This window comes from Lepidochelys kempii, chromosome 2, assembly GCF_965140265.1.
Source record: "Lepidochelys kempii isolate rLepKem1 chromosome 2, rLepKem1.hap2, whole genome shotgun sequence".
NCBI lineage: Eukaryota > Metazoa > Chordata > Testudines > Cheloniidae > Lepidochelys > Lepidochelys kempii.
Window position 1 is genome coordinate 76,763,188 of NC_133257.1, and position 23,572 is coordinate 76,786,759.

At 40.5% G+C, this 23,572-nt stretch overlaps 1 protein-coding gene across 1 annotated transcript in view; it reads right to left on the reverse strand.

The window, feature by feature from the left end:
* Positions 1-11,339: 11,339 nt before the first annotated feature.
* The window catches only part of LOC140906747 (E3 ubiquitin-protein ligase RNF138-like), a 67,630-nt gene continuing 55,397 nt past the window's right edge, over positions 11,340-23,572 (reverse strand). The window contains exons 16-21 of the mRNA XM_073331306.1: positions 22,381-22,596; positions 18,419-18,880; positions 16,770-16,949; positions 15,978-16,128; positions 12,680-12,884; positions 11,340-11,578 (exon numbers count right to left, since the gene is read on the reverse strand). Of these exons, the coding sequence (XP_073187407.1) occupies positions 11,543-11,578; positions 12,680-12,884; positions 15,978-16,128; positions 16,770-16,949; positions 18,419-18,880; positions 22,381-22,596 (1,250 nt within the window). The 3' untranslated portion in view covers positions 11,340-11,542. The remainder of the gene's footprint in view (positions 11,579-12,679; positions 12,885-15,977; positions 16,129-16,769; positions 16,950-18,418; positions 18,881-22,380; positions 22,597-23,572) is intronic.

A 23,572-nucleotide genomic window follows, 5' to 3' on the forward strand; every position in this document is an offset into this window, starting at 1 on the left:
TGTTGCTAATTCATTTGAGACTCACTGTTTTTTAATATGTAAAACCAGATAAAACTACAGAGGGTGGGAGTCTCTGTGTCATTTCTAAGAACAGTTGTTGTCACAAAATGTCAATATCAAATTACAAAGTATCGCTTAGAGCAATTGCGCGGTTTACAAGCTTTATGCAGACACTGTCTGTCAGCAGCTTACAAGTTAACAAGAGACCCGAAAGATCTTTTAACTGGTAGTGCCCTCTACTTTAAACTGTGGCGGACTAATCATGGAGAACCACAAATAGAATTATGGGGAATCACAAAATATGCCTATATTCTTCTGTTATGCATTAGTAAGAAAATAAAAGCCAAACTAGTACAATGACTCACATCATTTTGTCTTTTACAAAAATGTTTGTTACTGTCTCAGGATCAATGTATTTTATTTTGGGGCATGCTTTTACAGTCTCTATTTTGTCCCACGCTTTCCCGTTTGCTTGACATCTGTTTTATGTTCATAACTTGTGGAGTCATAATGGGCAATAAATGTAGAACCTAATCCTGCACTCCTTCCTCTGGCAAAACACTCACTGATTTCAAGAATGGTCCATCAGTGTCTCTATCAAGTTTGTGAAACTAGACTTCTGTTACGGGTAGGCATGGTAAAAGTTCAGTTACTGCTTCATTTGCAAATATCACTTCTTTTAGGTCTTCATAATTAAAGTATGTTAACTTAGTGATACCAACGTGGTACTTGATACCTCTTGGTAGAAATAACAACTTTCTTATACATATCAAACTGATCAAGTTGTTTTGGTAACTTGTCTTTAAAAATGGATTAACATGAAATAATGAGAGTATTAAATCCTTCCAGAATCTCTTTAAAAAAATGCTTCCCTTTTCTTTTCAAATGAATAACTTGCATGGGCAGTTACTGGTGTCATCAAAATGATACTTTGTGTACAGTTTACTGCCTACATTTTAACTAACTCAGTTAAAAATAGTAGTCCCATCTTTTCTTGTCTAAAGGGGCCTGTATAGGAGCGTGAAGGAAATACCTTGCAATGTATGAAGGCACATTATGTGTGCAGCCATTAATATTCATGCTAGACATTTAATGAATCTACAGGGCCTTTTGACCCAAAGCAATATCCATCAAACTTCTGTCGTTAGTAAAACAAAATGCTGGGATGGACATTGAACTAATTCTTTGGAACAGTTGTAATAGGAATACAGCTTTAAAAAAAAATCTTCACGGAATGTTCAGGGAACAGGAAATTCAGGTACATTTCTCTGAAGAATATATAACAGATGCCAATTATTCCATGAGGATTCAGGAGCTAGGGAATCTAGTAATCATAAGGGAAAGTCTCTAATTTGGGAGGTTCTATCATACCTGTCAGAAAAGTGTGACCATCCCTTCACCGTTCTAGTCTTATTGCAATGGACAAAGATTGTTTTGGTTTTTTCCAGTTCTTTATAACTACTGTACTAAAATAGCTTGGTTCTGTAAAATGTAGTATTCTTATGAAGTCCAGGGTCTGTCCTTTACACTCTATTACACTTCTGTTTCTAAAGTCAGTGTTCTCTTTCTTGTTTCTAATTTGAGTTTGAAATCAACATGACTTTCTTCACTTGCAATATTTTTTGTACACTAGCAACATACATGTTAGCCTGGGTCCAGGGAGAGCATTTTGGCAGTTAATTGTTGAGGCATGGTTTTGAAACTAGGTGGGACAAAAGGAAATGCTGGAATAAAATATCTGAATTCTAGAATGCAAAGAAGACTTCCCACCAGATTCTTAAAATGTTAAGGCTTAAACTACTAGTATCTCATTGTAAAGGTCTATTTAAGTGCTTCAACTTTCGTTTTTGTGCTGCTTGCAACACATGGGGTCCAATACAGAAGATCATCATTCCTAGAATAATTAAAAATGCTAGGTCAATGCTCTTGCTTTTATCTAGCCTAAATTACCACTTTTTAACAGCTTTCAAGTTTTAAATTACATTCAAAGTTTAATCTTTCATGGTCTTCATATGAAAACTTTTATTTTTTGGGGGGTGGGGGAGTATAAAATACAAGTCACGGAAGCTGGAAATAACATATTACTGATATTTGAAGTTGCTCACAGGACTTACTGAAGCTTTGGAAGTCTCTCTCTCTCTCCCTCCAGCCATCCCCCACCCCCGCCCCTTTTTCTTCCAGGATTAAATTAAACTTTGTGTCTGATATATCGCCTTTTCAACCTGGAAATAAGGTGTCAATTTTTAACAGTGAGAGTAATTAACTATTGGAACAATTTATCAAGGATCTTGATGGATTCAAGATTGGGAGTTTTTTTTCTAACAGATCTGCTCTGAGTTTTTTTCTAACAGATCTGCTCTGAGTTATTTTGGGGAAGTTTCATGGCCTAAGTTATACAGGAGGTCCGACTAGATGATCACAGTGGTCCTTTCTGGCCTTGGAATCTATGTATCTGTATGATTCTATAGCATTCATTTAAATATTCTCTTTTTAAAGGTTTCTTACCTTCACCCATTTTTTGCACAGGAATAGCAGTCCACAAGCGTCCAACGTATGAACCATTTGTCACCACAATTAAAATATATGTTGCAAACTTTAGCTACAACTGACTTTTAGCTGGCTGCCAAAGCCGAGCTCTTGAAGTCCATGGCTGCAGGCTCCTCTGAAATGAGGGACCTAGAAATGTCAGGGCTAACATAAGACTTTTTTTAACAGGTAAATTCCTAGCCCTCTGCCTTGTGAAATACTCAAAAATGAAAGCCAACTGCTTTCAATTTTAAAATCCTGTCATCTGAGCCTTCCTAAAAGGTCACATGTTGTTCTCTATCCTATTCCCACTGTCTCTGTCCGGTTACCCAGATTTGGTTTCTGGTGTCTCTGAAAGCTGTGACCAGAGGTCCACCCCGGCCATGGGTGTATTTGGTGTGCGTATGATTTTTGGGGTAGAGCTGGGAAGGAGTTTAAGAAGGGAAAGGACCTCAACCCAGTTCATGGCTGTGGGAGGGTAATGTTTCCCTGTCTGCTTCTGATGGCCCTAGGGCTGCTCCAAACTATCTTGTAGGTGGATGTCTGCAGTTGAGCTGACTCTGCTTGAACAAGTAGCGACCCCCCGGTCATGAGGAAGAACGGACAGCTCCGTAACACGAGGCGCTGTGTTCATGACCTAATCTCAGATTTGACAGTGATTTATTGTGACCTTACTACTCGATTTCCTCTCTTGTAAAATGGTGAAATGAGCTACTGTACTATCTGCATAACTACATGTTACGCTGAAAAGTACTGGAGACTGCGTGGGTCACAAACCATGTTGAGATTGACGGGTGTGAACATACACGTCAATTAACATAATTGTAAGAATAAGTTAATCATAAATCCCTCCCTAAGACAAGACAAAAGGGGTATGTGAACCCACTCAGCAGCTTTGGACTGAATGGCTGGAGGGGCTTTGTTGAATATTGTTTGGGTAACGGTTGTGGGGGGTTGTGAGTAGGCAGCCCACAAAGAATCAGAGAGCAACACAGGAGCAGCTGAAAGCAAGGTGTGTGTTTTTGTTCAGGAAGAAAATAAAAGCAGAAAACTACAACAAATGTAAGTGGGGGAATAGAACCGCTATTGTGGGGAACTTTCCTGGCTTCTGCACTACCCCGGTGAAGTGGGCTAGGGAAAGGATCTGAGTCCTCGCTCCCACTTCCTTTACCCAGTAGCCTCCCTGCCCTTGAGGACTCCCCTTCCACTCTCCTGTCTGGCAGAGTCGTTGTATCCCCAACAAGGCTGGGCCCAGGATTCCTGGGGGGCTCAACCCCCAACCCTGCTAGCACAGGGGCTAAGGTGTACCCACTCCGGGGTACTCTCTCTGCACTGAGCACTTCTCTGACCCACTGACCATTACATACAAGTTAAAACAAATGCAAGTTATTTAATCAACATTAATTTTAAAAAGAATAAGGAAAAATGGGAATGTTAAAGGAAACACATCACCCCACTCTGTGCCAGGGAACATCACAAACAATGTCTCTGGAATGTCAGGGCAGTTCACAGTCTGTTCCTTGTAAGTCCCAGGCCCCCTTCTCAGGCCCTGGCTGTGCTGCAGAGATGCTGTGAGTTGGTTGGACAGTCGCTCTGGTGGTGGCCACACGCTCTCAGGGTCTAAGTGGTAGGACCCTTCTTCCCAGTCTCGCCCCCGCCCTGTCGGGGTTACGATCCAAGCCTGGCCTGCAGAGCCTCTTGGCTGAGGCACCTCCCTGTGCTGGGCCCACTGCCCAGCGTTCCCCTCGCTCTCCCCAGCTGCTCTCCAGCCCCAGCTCCACCACTCTGTGTCTGCACTGCTGCTGCTGCTCTGCCTCCAGCTCCCTGGGCTGCTTCTTTGGCCCCTCTAGCTCTGGTTGCTGCAGCTCTGCTCCCAGGCCAGGTCTGCTCCGCAGGCTGCTTCTGTGACTCTGCTCCCAGCACTGACCTGCTTCGTGGGCTGCTTTTCTGGCCCCTCTGGCTCTGGTTGCTGCAGCTCTGCTCCCAGGGCAAGTCTGCTCTCTCTGGGCTGGGCCTCTGGCTTTGGGGATGCAGCTCTGCTCCCAGGACAGGGGCTGCTCTCTCTGGGCTGCTTTTCTGGTCCCTCTGGATCTGGTACAGCTCTGCTCCCCAGCTTAGCTTGGGCCCCTGCTTTCTCCTTAGCTCGGCCCCACTCTGTCTGACCCAGGCAAATCCAGCTCACACGGAGGACGGGACCTCCCTGGCCTCCTGACTCCCTGATTAGCCTGCTCGCCCTGTCATTCAGGCTGACCTGGAGCACTGGCCTCTCCCCATTGTACCTGGGGACTGTCAGTCTCAGGGTCCTGATTCCCCATCAACCCTTCCCCTTTGAGTACTGGGAGCTAACAACTAAAACACCCACACTGAATGTTAGTAAGGGGGCAACAGACCCCTTACACAAAGACTGGGGAGAATAACTAACTATAGAAATGTTAATGAAATAATGGTCACAAACGGACTGCTAATAGCTCCATCTCCAGCCAAGGGCGGTTGAGAAGGAACTGAGGGGGGTTAGCCTGTGCATGCTGGCTAGCCTCATGGCAGGGCACGAGGAGAGACAGCTCATGTGCGGGCCTACTGGATGCTGTTACTGAAGTCCTCCGATCATCAGCACAGGAATGCAAGCACACCTCCAGTGGCGCACCCATAGGGACACTACTGAAAGAGGAATGATTCCTTACACAGTGTGTGTAGGATGTTCAGAAAACTGGGTCACTTACACCCCTGTTTATGTAACTGCTGAATTTGGCCCAGAGACTTCTAGAGTAAGCAGGTAAAATTTTTATGGACCTGAATTTGGCTCCAAGGGTATGTCTGCACTCAGAACTGGGCATGTGAGGCCCAGCTCCAGAAGACATACTTGTGTTGGCTCTCATTGAGCTAGCATACTAAAAAGTAATGTAGCTGCAGTAGTGTGGGCAACGGCGGGAGAGGCTAGCGGCCCAGACTACAAACCTGTCCAGACTGGACCCCATGTGGATGTTCTTTGTGTGGTGAGCGCAAGCTTCTGCCTGCACCACTGTGGGTGCCTGGCTATTTTTAGTACATTAGCTGGATGTGAGCTGGCACGAGTATGTCTCCTCAAACTGGGAATCACACCTCCAACTCCAATTGTAGACAGATCCCGAATGTTAACCTCTTGCTTTGCACACACAAGAATGAAATCTGCTTCAGTACATTGTCCCCTTGGAATGAGTGTACAAGTCTCATAAACTGTACATGCTGAAAGGGCTTGGTTGAAACATAGTGCTAGATAGTAGCTACCTGAATTGTATATGTTTACTTACATTTAGACAATGCCAGTTAACCCAGTCAACTCTGGCTGTATCAGCTGCTCACACAAAAGCCACAATGAGCAGGACAATAGACCTTCAAGATGCTGAAATGGCATTGGAGTTGGTTCAAGTTGCTTCCTTCAAGAAGGTGAAGCTGTAGTATTCTAATACAATTAACTTTTAGTTTAGAAATTTGATGGAATTACTAGAAATTTTAAAATTATCTTAAAGGTCTTGGGGAACCAGAAAAAAAAAGAAAAGTAAATGAAGAGAACGAGGATAAGGGGTCAAGCCAAGAAGCGCTTAGTCAATATGGCATCAAGTAAAACCAAAACAAACAGCAACAAAAAACCCTAGCTTCTGTGGAGCAGGTGAATTTTTTTTTAATGTTCTCTTGAAGGAAGAGCTCCAGACATAAGAAAAGTCATGAACTGAAAGCACTTCAGGACTCCTACTTTTTCACCAGTAAAGATCATACCCAGCCTGGGGAGCTGGAACAATTTGTACAGTAGGGGTGCTGAGAGCCATTGAACCAAACTGTAAACCCTGTACATAATGGAAACCCATTCCAAGCCCGGGGGTGTTGCAGCACTCCCAGCACCCCTAGTTCTAGCACCTATGTACCCAGCCAAGTATGTAATAATCTTAATAAAATATACCTGGTTGTTTTCTTCCTTTTTTAAACTCATGAGCTGGAGTGGGATGTCTAGTTTACTCCATATAGGGCTTGAGCTGTACGTTAACTGTAACACCTTGATGTCTCAGAGTCCTGTGGCACCTTATAGACTAACAGACGTATTGGAGCATAAGCTTTTGTGGGTGAATACATGCATCTGACGAAGTGGGTATTCACCCACGAAAGCTTATGCTCCAATATGTCTGTTAGTCTATGAGGTGCCACAGGACTCTTTGCCGCTTTTACAGATCCAGACTAACACGGCTACCCCTCTGATACCTTGATGTGTGTTTATTGACAAAATATTAATTAACAACTTGAAATGTGTTCACCTCCTTCCTTCCAAGATTTGTTTTAGCTCATCTAAAAAGTTAAAATGTTTCACTAAACGTGATGGAACCTCTGTAAGGAAATTTTCATTTTGAGACAATGTGAGTCAGGTCTTTGGGAAGACTATATAAGACCAGATCTTGATATATCTTCAGTGCTGGTTTTACTAGAAATGGTCATATTGCAATTCAGCTTCATCCCGTCAGATTAGAACTTCAAGGTAAGTTCCTGTTGACAGTGAAGACATTCCCAAAATGCAGCACTTTATCACCCAACCCAGATATGTGTTTTTAATTCCCCACCCTATTTGTATAGAAAAATAGTATCACAACAGTTGGTTAAGCTCTGGTGTGTTCTGATGGTTATCCCTCCCCATAAAAAAAACACCTTTAGTCTCCTAATTTTATGCAGTCTTCATCGATTGCTATTTGAGGCCAGCAGGACTTAGTGTATGATTAAGTGTTTGATTGAATCTGGGCCTTCGTCAGTGGAGTACTATATACCTTAAGCTTTCTCGCTCTGATAGAGCTAGTCATGTTAGAGTTCAGGTGGCACATTTATTTACAGGCCTCTTAAGAATAAATTTGATAAGCTTCTGACTCAAAAAAAATATTATATCTGAAGTCCTACGTCTTGTAGTTTGTTTAAAATTATGAAAGGCTGATTGTTTACAACATTCCATTCTTAAATATTTTTAGCCAGAGCTAGTTGAAACATATAAAATCATAAGACTTTTTTGTGTGTCTGCTGTTGCATAAATCCACGCAAATCTGTCTCCTTATTTTAAGAGATGGGGCATTTTTGACTACTTACATGCAAATTGATCAGTGAGGTGCCTCAAACAAGGAAGTTATTTCAAGTCAGATACAGTATGATACAGATATATATTTTTAATCCACCCTGCTTATTGCCTCTAATCACCCTTATTAGTTTTACCTGACTGTTCTCTATAGTCTTCAGCTCCAACAAAGGCTAATAGAAAACAGCTAAAAATGCTTTAAAAATATTAGCTGCATTTTCAGACAATGTTGTTGAAATGCCTTCACCACAGAGCTGATGGGAAAATGGTAACTATTTTACTCACAAAAAAATCTAAAGAAATGAAAATTTTTGGATTATGATTTTTGGAAAAATTTGAAAACTGAAAAATTTTACTAATCAAGTTGTATTTGCTATTATATAAATACTTTTTTCAAGTACTTAGTATCTAAAATATGTACTGGTGAATTGCCTACAGATCTGCAAAATCTCTTGGCACGTTCTTTGTAGAAAGTTACACCTCTGGGCACTGTACATACAAATCTACATAATACAAAAAGAAAAGGAGTACTTGTGGCACCTTAGAGACTAACCAATTTATTTGAGCATGAGCTTTCGTGAGCTACAGCTCACTTCATCAGATGTTTACCTGTTGCACCAATAAAATAAAAACCAGCAGGATCTTATTAAAGGGAAAAAGGCAAAATACCACATTTATTGTGAATACAGAAAGAATCATAGTAAGCAGTTAGTTATAGCTATAACATTCCATTCAAACTCATATTTATTCTCACATTCATTCATACAAACACACGCTCACAGGTTCTGCAAGGTTGTTATCATAGTTACCAGCCTTAGAGTTGCTCATGCCAAGCCACTGGCCAGGTGGCCTGGACATGAGGAGGGAGCAGGGCCTTGTCAGATGCTCATCTGATGCTCCTGGAAGTTGGTTTGCAGAATCAGACCCCAAAGTTCTCACTTTTTAGAGTCTATTTTTACAGGAATTTCTTCCTATGCCAGTCTATGGGAATTGCTTCATCATGCTGTTGCTGAATCAATCAGCAGATAGCACATTCCTGAGGGCTCCAAGATGTTATCTTGTTCTTTGGTTCTCCCATTCTTGAGGCTGTTGGGTGGATTCCAGTCTGCCCTCCGGGGGGGGGTCCTCTGGTTATTTCCACTTGACGCCTTCTTCAGCCGATGGACACTGGATTCTTAGGCTGACACCTCCCTGATCATTCAGTTATTATCCACACCAAGCATCCATCCACATACATCCTCTATCTCTATTTTAATCACAATGGTTAATACAACAAAAGGGCGGGGAGTCTCTGGGTGCTGTTTCTGTTGTTAGAGTATTGCTTTGAGTCTCTCTCTGTGAATTGCTTTGAGAACAGACTCTGTCTGAGAATGTACTAACACAATTAGCAGCTTGCAAGTTTCACACATAGAGGGAGAGAAACAGTACCAAAAACCAAGAGACCTCTTAATTAGTAATACCCTGGAATTGAAACTCTGGGGAATCAAACTCATTTGTGATTTTAATACAGAACTTCTTTAATATGATCCAACATACCGTGGAAACTGCAGCAGACTTTATATACACACAGAAATCATGAAACAATACCTCCTCCCACCCCACTGTCCTGCTGGTAATAGCTTATCTAAAGTGATCAACAGGTGGGCCATTTCCAGCACAAATCCAGGTTTTCTCACCCTCCACCCCCCCACACAAATTCACTCTCCTGCTGGTGCTAGCCCATCCAAAGTGACAACTCTTTACATAATCAAGTCGGGCTATTTCCTGCATAGATCAAGGTTTTCTCACATCCCCCCCACCCCCATACACACACAAACTCACTCTCCTGCTGGTAATAGCTCATCTAAACTGACCATTCTCCAGGTTTAAATCCAAGTTAAACCAGAACATCTGGGGGGGGGGGGGGTAGGAAAAAACAAGAGGAAACAGGCTACCTTGCATAATGACTTAGCCACTCCCAGTCTCTATTTAAGCCTAAATTAATAGTATCCAATTTGCAAATGAATTCCAATTCAGCAGTTTCTCGCTGGAGTCTGGATTTGAAGTTTTTTTGTTTTAAGATAGCGACCTTCATGTCTGTGATTGCGTGACCAGAGAGATTGAAGTGTTCTCCGACTGGTTTATGAATGTTATAATTCTTGACATCTGATTTGTGTCCATTTATTCTTTTACGTAGAGACTGTCCAGTTTGACCAATGTACATGGCAGAGGGGCATTGCTGGCACATGATGGCATAGATCACAGTAGATCACTAATTTCTCGTGCTCAACTTGATAAGGCCCAGAGATGAAGGATGGCCTAATAGCTAGAGTGCTAGCCTGGAACTGGAATGACCAAGGTTCAGATCCTCTTCTACCAAAGTCTTCCTGTATGACCTTGCTTTAGTCTGTTCATCTCTCTTTGCCTCAGTTTCATATCTATAAAATGGGGATAATACTTTCCTACCTTGAGGGGTTGTGAGGATACACTGAGATTGTGAGGTGCCCAGATACTACTATGGTGGGAGTCATATAAATAATTTAGTTAGCAATACTAGGTCTTGTGTCTGATGTGCTGTGTTGCACTGACTATTACCAATATTGTTTTATTGAACTTCCCTGTGTCTCTGTATCCATCTGACTCTTGCCTTATATTGAGATTGTCCCTACCTCAAGGAGTTTAATCATGTTCTGTGATTGTACACCGCGTAGCACATTGGGGTCCTGATCCATGACTAGGGCTCCTAGATGCTACAGTAATATAAATAAATATAAGAAATTTCAAATGATGTGAAATTTAGCATAAACACTTTTCTAGAACATCCTGTTTCCTGAAATATGATGTATATTTGCAATAATAAAAATAAATAACAGCTTTGTGTAGGATGCAGGTAACTTGCAGTGTAAAATGAAGAATATCTATTGCTGAAGGACATATGAAAGACAATTTCGATCTCAAACAAATTAAATACAAACATATTCCATGAATAGTGAATATGCTGAATAATAGTAATTGTCTGAGCATGTCAGTGTTTAAAATTTATTTAAAAAATTACAGGTGATATTATCACTAATACGCACCATCATTAACACTCTGGAAAAATAGAGATGTGTTTTCTGTGAAACAAGTACACTGGAACTTGAGTGTTCTAAAAAGTCTGTCCTTTTTCCTTAAAACTGTTCTCACTTTTGCCAGATGTAAAGAGGTTAAAGCAGCTCTTCTGAAAGCATTCAGAGCAACTTGCTCACAATATATCCCTGTTCCTCAGCTTGTTCACTCTATAAACAGTGGAAATAATCAACCTTTCAAATCTAAGGAAGTGTGGTGTCTCTTGGACAAGATGCAAAAAGACAGTCAAGTCATGGTGTCGGATAATGTTGTATTTATCATTTAGTGCTTAGCTACTTTCATGTACTCAGGTCTTTGAAGCTAGTCTTGTTTTGAATGTTTTGTACAATAAAAATATGCAGCTGCCAGCAACGTCTCATGAATCAGTTCATGAAAATGCATCAGGAGCATTTAGTAGGTGTACATGTTTACTTGGATTTGTATGCCAAGCTGAGGTGCCAGCAGCCCAATGAGACAGTGTCTAATTGTTGTCTTGGTAAAATGGATAATCTAGGCTGCCTGGTGAGACTTCAACAGATTTTAAAAAATCTAGTCTCTCTTTGTTCTGTATATCTTCACCATGTTCAGGGAGATTTAAAGCAAATGTCAGATATCTCACACAATGACACATTTCCACGTGCAATGAGTAGAAGCCTTAAGCCTACCAATTTCAGACACTTTATTGGTCTTGTCATAGTACCCAGATGTTATCTAAGATGATGCTTTATTTTTCATTCTTAACAGATTTTAGCAAAATGACTAAGATGAACTATAACTGTAAAATAATTGTGTGATTGAGACATCCAGGTGACTTCAAACACCGATCTCTTGGTCATTGGTTTTTATGTCTCAGATTTCATTCATTTTATGTCTCAGGTGTTCATTCTGTTAAATGAAGAAAATGCATCTTATAACTAAAGGAAATGCCAAAACTTGAATGACTCTAGAAACACAAACAACAATTTTCAGGAACAACATTAAACAGTATAATTTGAGTGCAGATCAAGACGAGGTAAGAGACAGAAATTTTAGGGGAAAGTGAATCTTTGTCAGTATCCTGTTGGAAGACTTGTACTACATTATTGCTGTTCTCTATATTTACAGGGTACGCCTGTGCCTTGCTATGGATGTTGGGATTAGCCAGTTCATCCTTGCTGTATTTTGAGGTTTCATCTTGATCAGATTGGAAGAAAGAGTTTTCTCAGTTTACATATGTACAACTCCCTGCCTCGAAGACTGCCAGAGATCCTGTGTTATTCAAGACACAGTGAAGGCCACCTGATTCGGTGATTCTGGTTTATAAAACAGTTTTAACCTGCTCTCTTCTTTAGTATTAATTTTTATTTTATTATTTTAATGTATTATATAAAAAACTTGTATTTGCAAAAGGAATCGCCATTGGGCAGAGATGCTTGTCATCCTGTGCAGTAACCCACATGTTTTAAGATGAAATAAAATAATAAAAATAGTGGAAAATGCAGTAGCAGATCAGATGTTTTAAGTTTGGGAATGACTGAGGACAGAGGAGATGAGGACAGTTACCAGTTGGAAATCGGGTTTACAAACAGTGAGAGAGATGCGTGTGTATAATATATAATCCTGGCTTCTGTGAAGTCAGGAGCAAAACCTCCATTAACTTCAGTGAGGTCAGGATTTCACCCATCATGACTCAGTGCATTTTCCCTCACTTTTTAGGTTAACTTTAATTGCTACTTTATACAGGGATGTAAAGCTTTAACAGTGGATATCTGAAAAACATTTGCTTGTAGCTAATAAAATGGTGTATACTGTAAGTTACAGGCTTTTTATTTGATCTTTTTTAAGTATCAAGCCAGAGTGTCCTGGATATCTTCTTTTCCCCCTGACATTTGTTCAGCTCTTGTTCATTTAAGTTCAACTATATCACCTATTCAGCACACAATTATTTTGCGAAAAAGCCTTGTTTAGAAAATACCTGAATCTTTTAACTAAAAAGACAATACTTACGTTTTCTAAAATCCAAGCTTCTTTGTTTTTTATCATTTTTTGGTGGTATTTCTTCTTCATGCAACATGTGCTTATAATAGTGACAAGGAGCATAATGACAAATACAGCCATTGTCGAGGAAACAGCTATTATAATATTTTCTTTAGTTGAGCCTCTCCTCTCACACTTTTCTCCCATATACCACCAGTCATTACCTGCTGGACATCTATAAAATAAGAGCAACACCTATTTGACATCTAACAAAAATTAAAGAAAGATACAGTTCTGTAAATTGTAGGTTCATTATTAGTATACACTAAACCTTCATGATGCAATCTAACTCTGAATTAAAGTTGCTCTATGGGGTATTCCCATCTGTATATACACAGAGAGCTGCCACCTTGCTGCTGTTTCCCTTTGCTATCGTGTTCCAGATGGAGCCACTCTAGTTGACAGCCTTCTAGGGAAAGTCTAAAGATAAGACTGGTTGATCATTCTGATTACTTTAGCAGTTGACTTGGTTATATATGTCCCTCTAAAAAAAAAAAAACCCCACCACTGAAAAGGCACAACCTATGAGGAGAATTTAGTGTCCTTGGACCTCTTTCCCCCCCCCTCTGGCTGCTGATTAGCTCTTTTTTTCCCCCTTGAACTGATGACATTCCAGGTAATACAAAATTAATTTTCTACTCCTGGAAACTGGTGCTACTATCAGCAGAGCTGTTATGTGGCTTGCCTGTGTTACTGTTAATTCATTGTACTGACCTGCTGCAGTTCTGCCCACCTGCCATGCTCATCTCCTCTCTGTTGCACTTCTGTTTCCTTCAGCCAATCACTTCAAAAAAGTGTGTGGATGGGAGCAGAAGGTTATCAACAAAAGCAGCTCAACCAACCACCAAGTGCCTTACGCTATCCTTACAATTCAAAAGCACTCAATTAGCATGTTCTAGCAACCCTCTTCTTCTGCACCCCCACCTCTTCCTCTCTCCCTCATTATCAATTAAGCTCATCTGTCAATTTTTAAACTGGAAGACCATCAGGACAGGAACTATGGACCAAATTGTCAGGTCTGACCAAGTAGTGTTTGGCACAGGAGCTGGGGTTGAGGAAGCAAAGGTAACTTCACCCCTGTTGTTCCCCAATTCTGTGGATGGCCCAACTGAAGATGCTTCAGTCATGTCCCCTTTCCTTGGCCAGGCTTCCTCACCCAGTAGCTGGGCGGGATGTTGGTGTAGGGCTGCCACCTGGGGATTTTCCTTATGCTGGGGCAACTCCAAAAGATATTGGTACGACTTAAACAGAGCTGGACCATCGCACCAAAAAGTAGAAATGGTCTTCTGTTCTAAAGAAGTACTACTGGAGAATGGTGTGGATTGCACCCTCAGCCAGTTTGCAGACGACACTAAACTGGGAGGAGAGGTAGATACGCTGGAGGGTAGGGATAGGATACAGAGGGACCTAGACAAATTGGAGGATTGGGCCAAAAGAAATCTGATGAGGCTCAACAAGGACAAGTGCAGAGTCTTGCACTTAGGACTGAAGAATCTAATGCAGCGCTACAGACTAGGGACCGAATGGCTAGGAAGCAGTTCTGCAGAAAAGGACCTAGGGGTTACAGTGAACGAGAAGCTGGATGTGAGTCAACAGTGTGCCCTTGTTGCCAAGAAGGCCAATGGCATTTTGGGATGTATAAGTAGGGGCACTGCCAGCAGATCGAGGGATGTGATCGTTCCCCTCTATTCGACATTGGTGAGGCCTCATCTGGAGTACTGTGTCCAGTTTTGGGCCCCACACTACAAGAAGGATCTGGAAAAATTGGAGAGAGTCCAGCGGAGGGCAACAAAAATGATTAGGGGACTGGAACACATGACTTATGAGGAGAGGCTGAGGGAACTGGGATTGTTTAGTCTCCAGAAGAGAAGAATGAGGGGGGATTTGATAGCTGCTTTCAACTACCTGAAAGGTGGTTCCAAAGAGGATGGATCTAGACTATTCTCAGTGGTAGAAGAGGACAGGACAAGGAGTAATGGTCTCAAGTTGCAGTGGGGGAGATTTAGGTTGGATATTAGGAAAAAAATTTTCACTACGAGGATGGTGAAACACTGGAACGCGTTACCTAGGGAGGTGGTGGAATCTCCTTCCTTAGAAGTTTTTAAGGTCAGGCTTGACAAAGCTCTGGCTGGGATGATTTAATTGGGGATCGGTCCTGCTTTGAACAGGGGGTTGGACTAGATGACCTCCTGAAGTCCCTTCCAACCCTGATATTCTATGACTCTATGATTCCTTCTCCTTAGCCAGGACTGCTATTGTCCCCAGGAGATATAAGTTATGGCACATGGAGCAGGTGTTCCTGAGGTTTTTATTGAAAGATATTACTGTAAATTTACAATACAACTGCCACTTTTCTTCTAATCCATAAGCCTGGCAGCCCTACAGGCTGCAGTTTGTGGCTGTCTGGCCCTTTTAAACTCCGTCTATTAAATTATGGCCACATTTCTAGAAAAGGATCCACTTGCATAGAAACTATAAGCTCACATGAAGTGTATTGGCTTCAATGAGATTTTGCATGATCAGGGCTTAAATTAAAAGCTTGATGCACTTGGCCTTCAGAATTCTGCCTCACAGCAGTCCCAAGGTGTGCATGCTCTGGCATAACATTGCTATACTACTAACCAATTGAAAGGATGATGATACTGAGATCTGGAACAATGTTAACCAATCAGATTGCATATGTTAATGAATCTACCTTGCTTAGCTATAATAAATTCCAGAAATGCTGCTATACACTTCCTTGAAGGCAAAAACCTAGTTTAGTCATCAAACTTCCTGTCCCCTTTAGTTTCAAAGCCAAGCTGTTACACTTTTGAAATTCAGAGCCATAATCAGGACCACCTGATATTTCTGAAAAAACTGTTCAGAATGCATGTAACAATACATGGGTTGACTTCTTGTTTCAAAAATATAAATTTCCTTGAGATTACATTTAACTTCTGTTTCATCTCCATTAATATTTAACCCTCAGTTTAGGATGAGGTAATCCTTAACTATGATAACACATTAACAAAGCCATTAAAAATAAATATAGATTAAAAACAGAATACTTTAAAATAGGGAAAGACTGAGCCTGGGAAAAGCTGTGTTGCCCAAACTGGTCACAGATTTAGTCAGGATTTGTGATGTTAGACATTCGCTGTATTAAAACCAGCCAGTCTTCTCTGCGGGTAACAAGTTTAATTTATTTTCTTAAATGATTAAACTCTACTCCACGGTTTTCTTTCTGATCACAAAATTCACCTTGGGATTGAAGTAAGTTAGTTACCTGCACACTGGTTTTTCATCGACGACAATGGAGATACCACCATTTACACAGAAATTTAGAGTTGCTGTCACGGGTACTGTTGTGGGAATGGTGGTTGCTGTGGCGCTAGCATTTGTTAAGCTTGGTTCAGTTGATATCAGATGTGAGATATCTAAAGGGGAAAAAAAGAGCATGTGGTTTTCATGCCATACTCATTTTTAGTTGACCAGCTATAAGACTTTTCCATTACCCTGTTTTTTGAAGCTCTCTGATTTTCTGCAAATGGACACAACATTTCCCTACATTAAAATGAGAATATATAACACCCACAAGTTTGCACTACTGATGAATTCTAAAAGTAAATAGCAATAATATACTGGCTGTGACACATCCTAAGCAATTTTCAGCTGTTATAAATAAATAACTGGTATTTTCACCTTTCAGCAGCATGAAATTCCTCTGCCACGTTTTGCAGTTTATATTCAGAAACAGTCAAGAGACCAGAAGTGGTCTAGCGAAGAAATTTTGTATAGGAACAGCATCACATAGTGTATAATTAGATTTCTAACCCACTAATGAGCTAGGTTGAGATGATTATACAGTGACTATATCTATCCATACTTTCAGTCAAGCACATGATTAACTTTAAACATGAGTAGGCCCACTGACTCGCAGGACTACTCACGCATAAAATTAATCATGTGAATATATGTTTATAGGAACGGAGCCTTATGTAGTACTAAAAACATCATACTGCATGCTTACTGCATTATAAAGAGTTACTTTATATAGCTACCATCAATGCTTACATACCTTCCATTGTTAAAAGAATGTAAACACCATCTTCTTTGATGAAGTTGAGGCTTCTAAGCCTTTCATGAGTTAGAAATCCATTAGTTCCACGTCCTGGCCCTCTCATGAATTGAGTACCATTAGCGAAATTAGCAGGCGATCCTACTTTGTCTGGCCTGTCCCAAAAATAAGATGCGGAATCTGCAAGGGGGAAAAAAATGCGTGTATGTGTGTGTCCTGAATATTTAAACAGGAAGTCAAAACTCAGATAAGGAGTTATATTGGTTGTACAATTATATAAATTACTGTCTCTCTCCCCTCCACACTTCCTGGTCCTGAGAATCAACTCAAGTGTGCAGGAGGCTATTATCAAGAAAGTCTTCTGGTGGCTTGTTAAATAGATTTTTATCTTGGGATGGAACATGAGGCCTATTCTGTGTGTCATCCAAAAAATATTTTTTGGAAGAAAGTTGGAAGAAAAATTGGTAACACGGGATTAGTTTTTAAAATGCACTAGTTTGGTGGTTCTCAAAGTGAAGCATTTGCTGGTAGTCTGTGGAGAACTAGCTGGTCACAAGTTGCCAGCTCCTCCTCCAGATATGCCAGCTTGACACTGCAGAGCAGAGATCAAACACCTGTGAAAGTAGCTGGTAACACAGAGAAGGAGCCAGCCTTGCTGCCTGTACTAGGGGCTTCCACTACCTAGAAGGAGAAGAATCAAGAGCTGCCCTCAGGGATTGGAGATGTCAGCAGGATACGAATGACCAAGTGAAAAAAGAAGGAAAGTGAGTTGCAGGTGCATGGGTGCAGAGAACCAAGGGGGCTGAGCACTATGCCCAGGTGTGTAGGGTAAAAGGGAACTAAGTGGCAAGGACCAGAATGTATAGGGCAAGAAGATGACTATCAACAGGAAATCTTGTGTAGTGTTGTTTTATTAAAAGGGGATCCCATCCTGTCATTCTAGAGTATTTATCTCACATACTTTCCACATTAGGGAGTTTGATGTGTGTGTGCATCACAGAATATTTGTACTTAAAAAAAAATATTGTGACTTTTAGACAATTTTTAATGCTTTTCAGACCCTAGCGTTACTAAAGTCTGGGAATCCACACAGCTAGTTGTATTTCCATGCAAAGCAAGAACTTAAAGATTGTGATACTGGTAGTTGTCTTTTGTAGCAAAATTCTTACTACACTAGTATATAGAAAGTGTCTCAGGCCTATAGCCAATGTACATTAAAATAAAATCCTATAATTTACCTCCCCATAGAAATTCTTACTCTCTTCTGTTTTCAGTCTTTACCTTTTCATTGAATTTTCTCCTTTTAAAATGACTGTGAGCTATTGCCATTTCTTCTCTTTTCTTCCCTCTCACCCCCTCCAGCTGCAGGTTATTGAATTTGAATTATTGTTCTTTGTCCACTTGAAGACTAGGTTTGACACCAATGCTCCCTTCATCATGGGCTCTGGTTAATGATGGCACTCTTGTCTTGTATTAAATCATGCGTAATAGCTGGTCACCGCTCTCTATATAAAGGATGCCACCCAAGGCCCCTGCTCAACCCTATTATCCTGCTCTGGGACATACAATTCCCCAAAGTCACTGCTTCCTGCCATTGCATCAAATTCCCTACTAATGTAATGTAGTGTAGTCATCAGTTTTTAACTAACCTGTTAATACAGATAGATCTGTTGTTACACTTCTTTGATTTGACATGCGTTGACGAATATCAGGATTTTGATCCAACAGCACCATAGTAGCTTGTTGCCATTCACAAGGCCACTGCAGAAGATCATCATTTACTCCAGAGATTAAATGCAAATATATTGCTAAGTTAAATGGGTTGCTACTGGTACCATTCACATACAAGCCAACCTGAAAAGCATATCCTTTACTAGAGTAAAAAGGAGGACTGTATATTTTATTTTGTGCAGGACTTGTATTGAGGAGATGTGTGAAATTTCTTATATGCCAGACATGATGGGGACACTGTGTTTCTGAAAGGTTAATGTCATCAATAGAAAGGCCACCATTTGATGAACCATTTCCTTTTATGCCTTCAAATACAATCCTGAATTTAGTTGTGGCGTTCAAAGGAACATGGTAAAGCTGCCAATAATCCAGAGGTGAACCTGAAAAAGAATTGTGGGGTTTTCAAAGATGGCAAACAAAGCAGTCAAATACTGTACAGTATTCAGGATCTGTTACAACATTACACAAAAATTTATTAATTCCACTAGAGTTGAGGTTGTGTCAATATCTCTCTTATAAACACTGCTTTTCACGGAATTTAAATATGCATGCAGGAGCACATTCTTTTCCCTTCTAATTTTCTAACGTATGTTTAGTTGTTTAACATGCATAATATTTACTGAATTTAATAGTGGAAAAAAGTTATTGTTCTTAGAGATTTATTTTTCTTGATTATGTATTTTCAAAAGAATTTGACAGTGAGTTAATCCAAATGTTGTGAGAACTGGACGTGCACAAAAAACAGACTAGTATCTCAGTAACAATCCCCTCCTAACCAAAACAGTCCACTGCTCACCTCTACCAGCACCAAAACACAGCCCATGCACATAAATAGTTACATATCAAAAGAACAGAAAAGGATGGATTGATTTTAAATCAGAGCTACTTAAATTACCAATTTTAATCATGATATAAATCAGCAAGCAAGAAACCTTGATTTATATTCATTTTATTTGTGTTTTGCCATTGTACCATTTAGTTATTTTCCTGAAGAAAGACTGATTCTCATTGGTTGGTAACCATTAAAACATGCTGATTAGCAACTAAATATAACTTTTGCATTAAATTTGGTGCTTCTTTTTGCTAACCAGGAGAATACGCTCTATCTGTACATATTTATTTAAGCAGTTATATAGCTTAATATATACGTATTCAGATTCTTAATTTTTACATTTTTATATTAGAAAATGGTGAATGATGTATTTCTTGTTTACTAGATTAATTTTTACTTGTGATTTGTGTCAAACTCTATTTGTATGGAAATTCAAATCAATTAAAATGTACAAGAGAAGTATTTTAATTGTTTTATTAAATAAAACTACCTTAAATATTCTAGATACATAAGGAAAAAAAATTTATCGAACATTTTCTATTGAAAACTACCTGATTTATGAAGCAAAGGAAATATTATCTGTATTTAGTGAATTGAATAAATTATTTCCTATCACCATGTTCTCCAGGATTTTGGAACTAGCAGATCTCATCCTCTCACACCTATTTTCTTGGCTGCCAACTGGTTTCTTAATTCTGAATTAATTAATCATTGAACTGAACTAGTTGAATAAACTGAAATGCAGAAAATATTCTCTGCAGCTGCAGAAGAGACTACTGCTATCAAAATCTGGCTTAGCATGTCAACAAACTCTGGTTCCAGGTGCTTAGCCAGTGACTTCCACCATTTCAGTGGTTTGACTTCCTTTAAAACTTGGCAGCAAATGTGTACTGCTTAAAGTTTTTTTTTATTTAGTTTAAATGATTAATAGATAATAAATTTAGGTTAATATAGGTTTTCAATATCAAATTTAAATAGCTTTATTTTAAAAAAACTCTGTACTTAATTTAAATTTTAAAAAAATCTGATGTAAATATTTTTTAAAAAGTCATTGACTTATCCACCCTGTCCTGCAACCAAATATCCTGAGACAGATTTCAAGAAGTAGGCTGAAGTATAGAGAGAGTAAACTTGCTCTCAGGATAGGTTTAGTGAGAATTAGGGGTTTCCTTTAGATTAACCTGAGGTCTACACCAGCCCTGAGAAGCCCTGATACCTGTCTGTATGAGAGGAATCTGATAGTGTACAGGGATGCCAAAAACACCAGAGCAACCGGCTGGTGAAGTTCATGGGGCAATCAAGCACGCAGGAAAAAAAGGCTTAGAGGACTTGATATTTGCTACAGGGAAGACCTTGCAAGCAAACAGGTCTAATTAGATGTAGGCTATGTCTACACTATGGAGACTATACCCACATAGCCATGTCAGCATAGCTATGCTGGCATAACCCTGTAGTCGGAGCCTACATCAACAGGTTTTTTCCATTAGTGTGGGAATACTGCCTCCCCAAATGATTGATAGCTACTATTCTTTCCTCAATATAGCTGCATCTACACTGAGGGGATTTGGGGGCACGGTTAGATCAGCATAGCTATGTCTTTGGAGGTTTGGTGTTTTTCACACCCTTGGCCATCATAGCTATATTGACTAACTTTTAAGTGTAGAACAAGCCTTCGTCATAAAGGGGAACAAGTCTATTTATTATTAGTAGTATTTATTATTCTTCAGTCTAAAAGAGTGAGCATATGAATAACTGGGTACTGTATGTATAATTATTATGCATTTGCTTTTTCTAATGAGATCTGCTCTGACTTACTAAAAATGACAAAAGATCTTGTGCCTGATCCAAAACCCGATGAATCAATTAAAAAACTTCTGTAGATTTCAATGCATTTTAATTAGTCCTTATCTGGGAAATACACTATTATAGACTGGTCCTGTAAACCTGGAGATTGGTGAGGGGTTTTTATTTTTAATCAGTTTTAAAAAGTGTATTATATTTTCAAAAAAGAGGGAGAAAAGAAACAGGAAGGAAACTAGCATATAGAGTAAATTTTTCAAAAGGGCCCAAGTGACTAAACCCTGTTGATTTCCAGTAGGAGTTAGGTGTCTAATAAGGGTATGTCTTCACTACCTGCCAGATCGGCGGGCAGTGATCAATCCAGCGGGGATCGATTTATCGCATCTAGCCTAGACTAGACGCGATAAATCGACCTCCGAGCACTATCCCGTCGACTCCTGTACTCCAGCGCCGCGAGAGGTGCAGCCAGAGTCAACGGGGGAGTGGCAGCAGTTGACTCATCGTGGTGGAAACACCACGATAAGTGGATCTAAGTACATCGACTTCAGCTATGTTATTCACATAGCTGAAGCTGCATAACTTAGATCGCTCCCTCCCACCCCCGTGTAGACCAGGACTAAGTCACTTAAACCTATTTACAGTTGAAAGCTCACAGAATATATCATGCTACATGTCAACTGCAAATTATGATATGTTATTCACATACTTCTGTGAAGTGAGTCCAAATACTGTTAAATAAATGTCTGGAAATATTTTTTTCCAATTTGATAAGATACCTCAGACCAGGGCATTGGGCTAATCTTTTAGATTCACTCCAACTTTTCCACTTTTGTAATATTAATATCTTAACTATTAATTTGCTCTGCAACTTTTTATGTTGTCAAAGACGCATCTACCTACAATTTTAGATCAGCTACCATGAATGCTTGTGGATATTTCACTACGTTAGGTGAGAGAACCATACTGATGATAAGTGCAAGTCAGTTGTAGTAACTGACTAAGTTACTGGAAAATGACTGGCTGAGGTTGCATCTCAGAATGTCTCCTCAGCCAATAGAATCACTGCAGTAGCAAGAGAGAAGAAAGCAAACAACGAAACTACAGAGGACAGGAGTTAGAAGATGAACAATGATAAAGGAAAAATGCCACTTCATTATACTATGCTTTTCACTCCCAGTTGTCTGTTAAGCATATTGAATATATATCCAACCAGAAGGCACACATTTAAAAAGCAAATTTATTTCATACCTTGTATCCTTTCAACGAGTCTTAAGGTACTATTGGAGCTGGCTAAAGCATACTCCCTGACTAAGATGTTCAGCTTATCACTTTCATGACCACTGTTGTAATAATAGAATTGTAAGCACTGAAATCCTCTTTTCGGATATAGAATGCGGCTCTCCAGAGTAGCTGTGTTTCCCACGCTGCCAGCACTGGTGTTAAAATGCATGAAGTACCCAGTATCTGTGAAAAGGGCATGGGAAATACAAAAGAAAAAGAAAGCATACTTTTCCGGTTACATTTTTATTAATATTATTTAACATCACGTTCTGATAATGCCTAGGGGACTCAGCCAGCTTGGGGCCCCATTGTGTTAGGCCCTGTATAAATGTAGTAAATGATGGTCCCTACCCCAAAGGCCTTAAAGTCTCTGGGGATAGAGTGTTGGAGTAAAGAGAATTTTTCTCTTTTGCTACGTTTCAGAGTAGCAGCCGTGTTAGTCTGTATTCGCAAAAAGAAAAGGAGGACTTGTGGCACCTTAGAGACTAACCAATTTATTTGAGCATAAGCTTTCGATGAAGGGAGCTGTAGCTCACGAAAGCTTATGCTCAAATAAATTGGTTAGTCTCTAAGGTGCCACAAGTCCTCCTTTTCTCTTTTGCTAGCTATTTTCCCCATTTGCCTGTCTCTTATTATCCATGTTCCAAAGCATAGGCTCTTCTGGTCTACCCACTGAGGGACATAGGACTCAGGAATGGATTTACCATGAAACCGTTTGGTGGCATGGGGACCCCAATGATTGGGGGGCCCCCAAAATGCAGGACAAATCTCATCTGACAACTTGCCCCCGAGTCCTGGCCGGCAGCACAGCAAGGCTCAGGGAGGCAGGCTGCCTGCATGCTTTGGCCCATGGCCCCACACTACTCCTGGAAGCAGACGGCTGCTGGCATGTCTCTGTGCACCCTTGGCAAGGGGGTAGGTGGCTCCGTACACTGCCCTCGCCCTGGGTGGCCCAAGGAAACCCACTGCCCCCCTCCCCACAAGAGGCATGCAGAGACGTTCCAGCAGCAGGGCTAAGGCAGCTCCCTGCCTGCTCTGCCTCCCTCCCTTCGCGCCACACCGCTCCCGGAAGCTGCCTGCATGTCCCTGTGGTGCCCTGAGCGCTGACTCTGCAGCTCTCATTGTCTGGGAACTGCACCTGCAGAGACCCCCCCTCCCC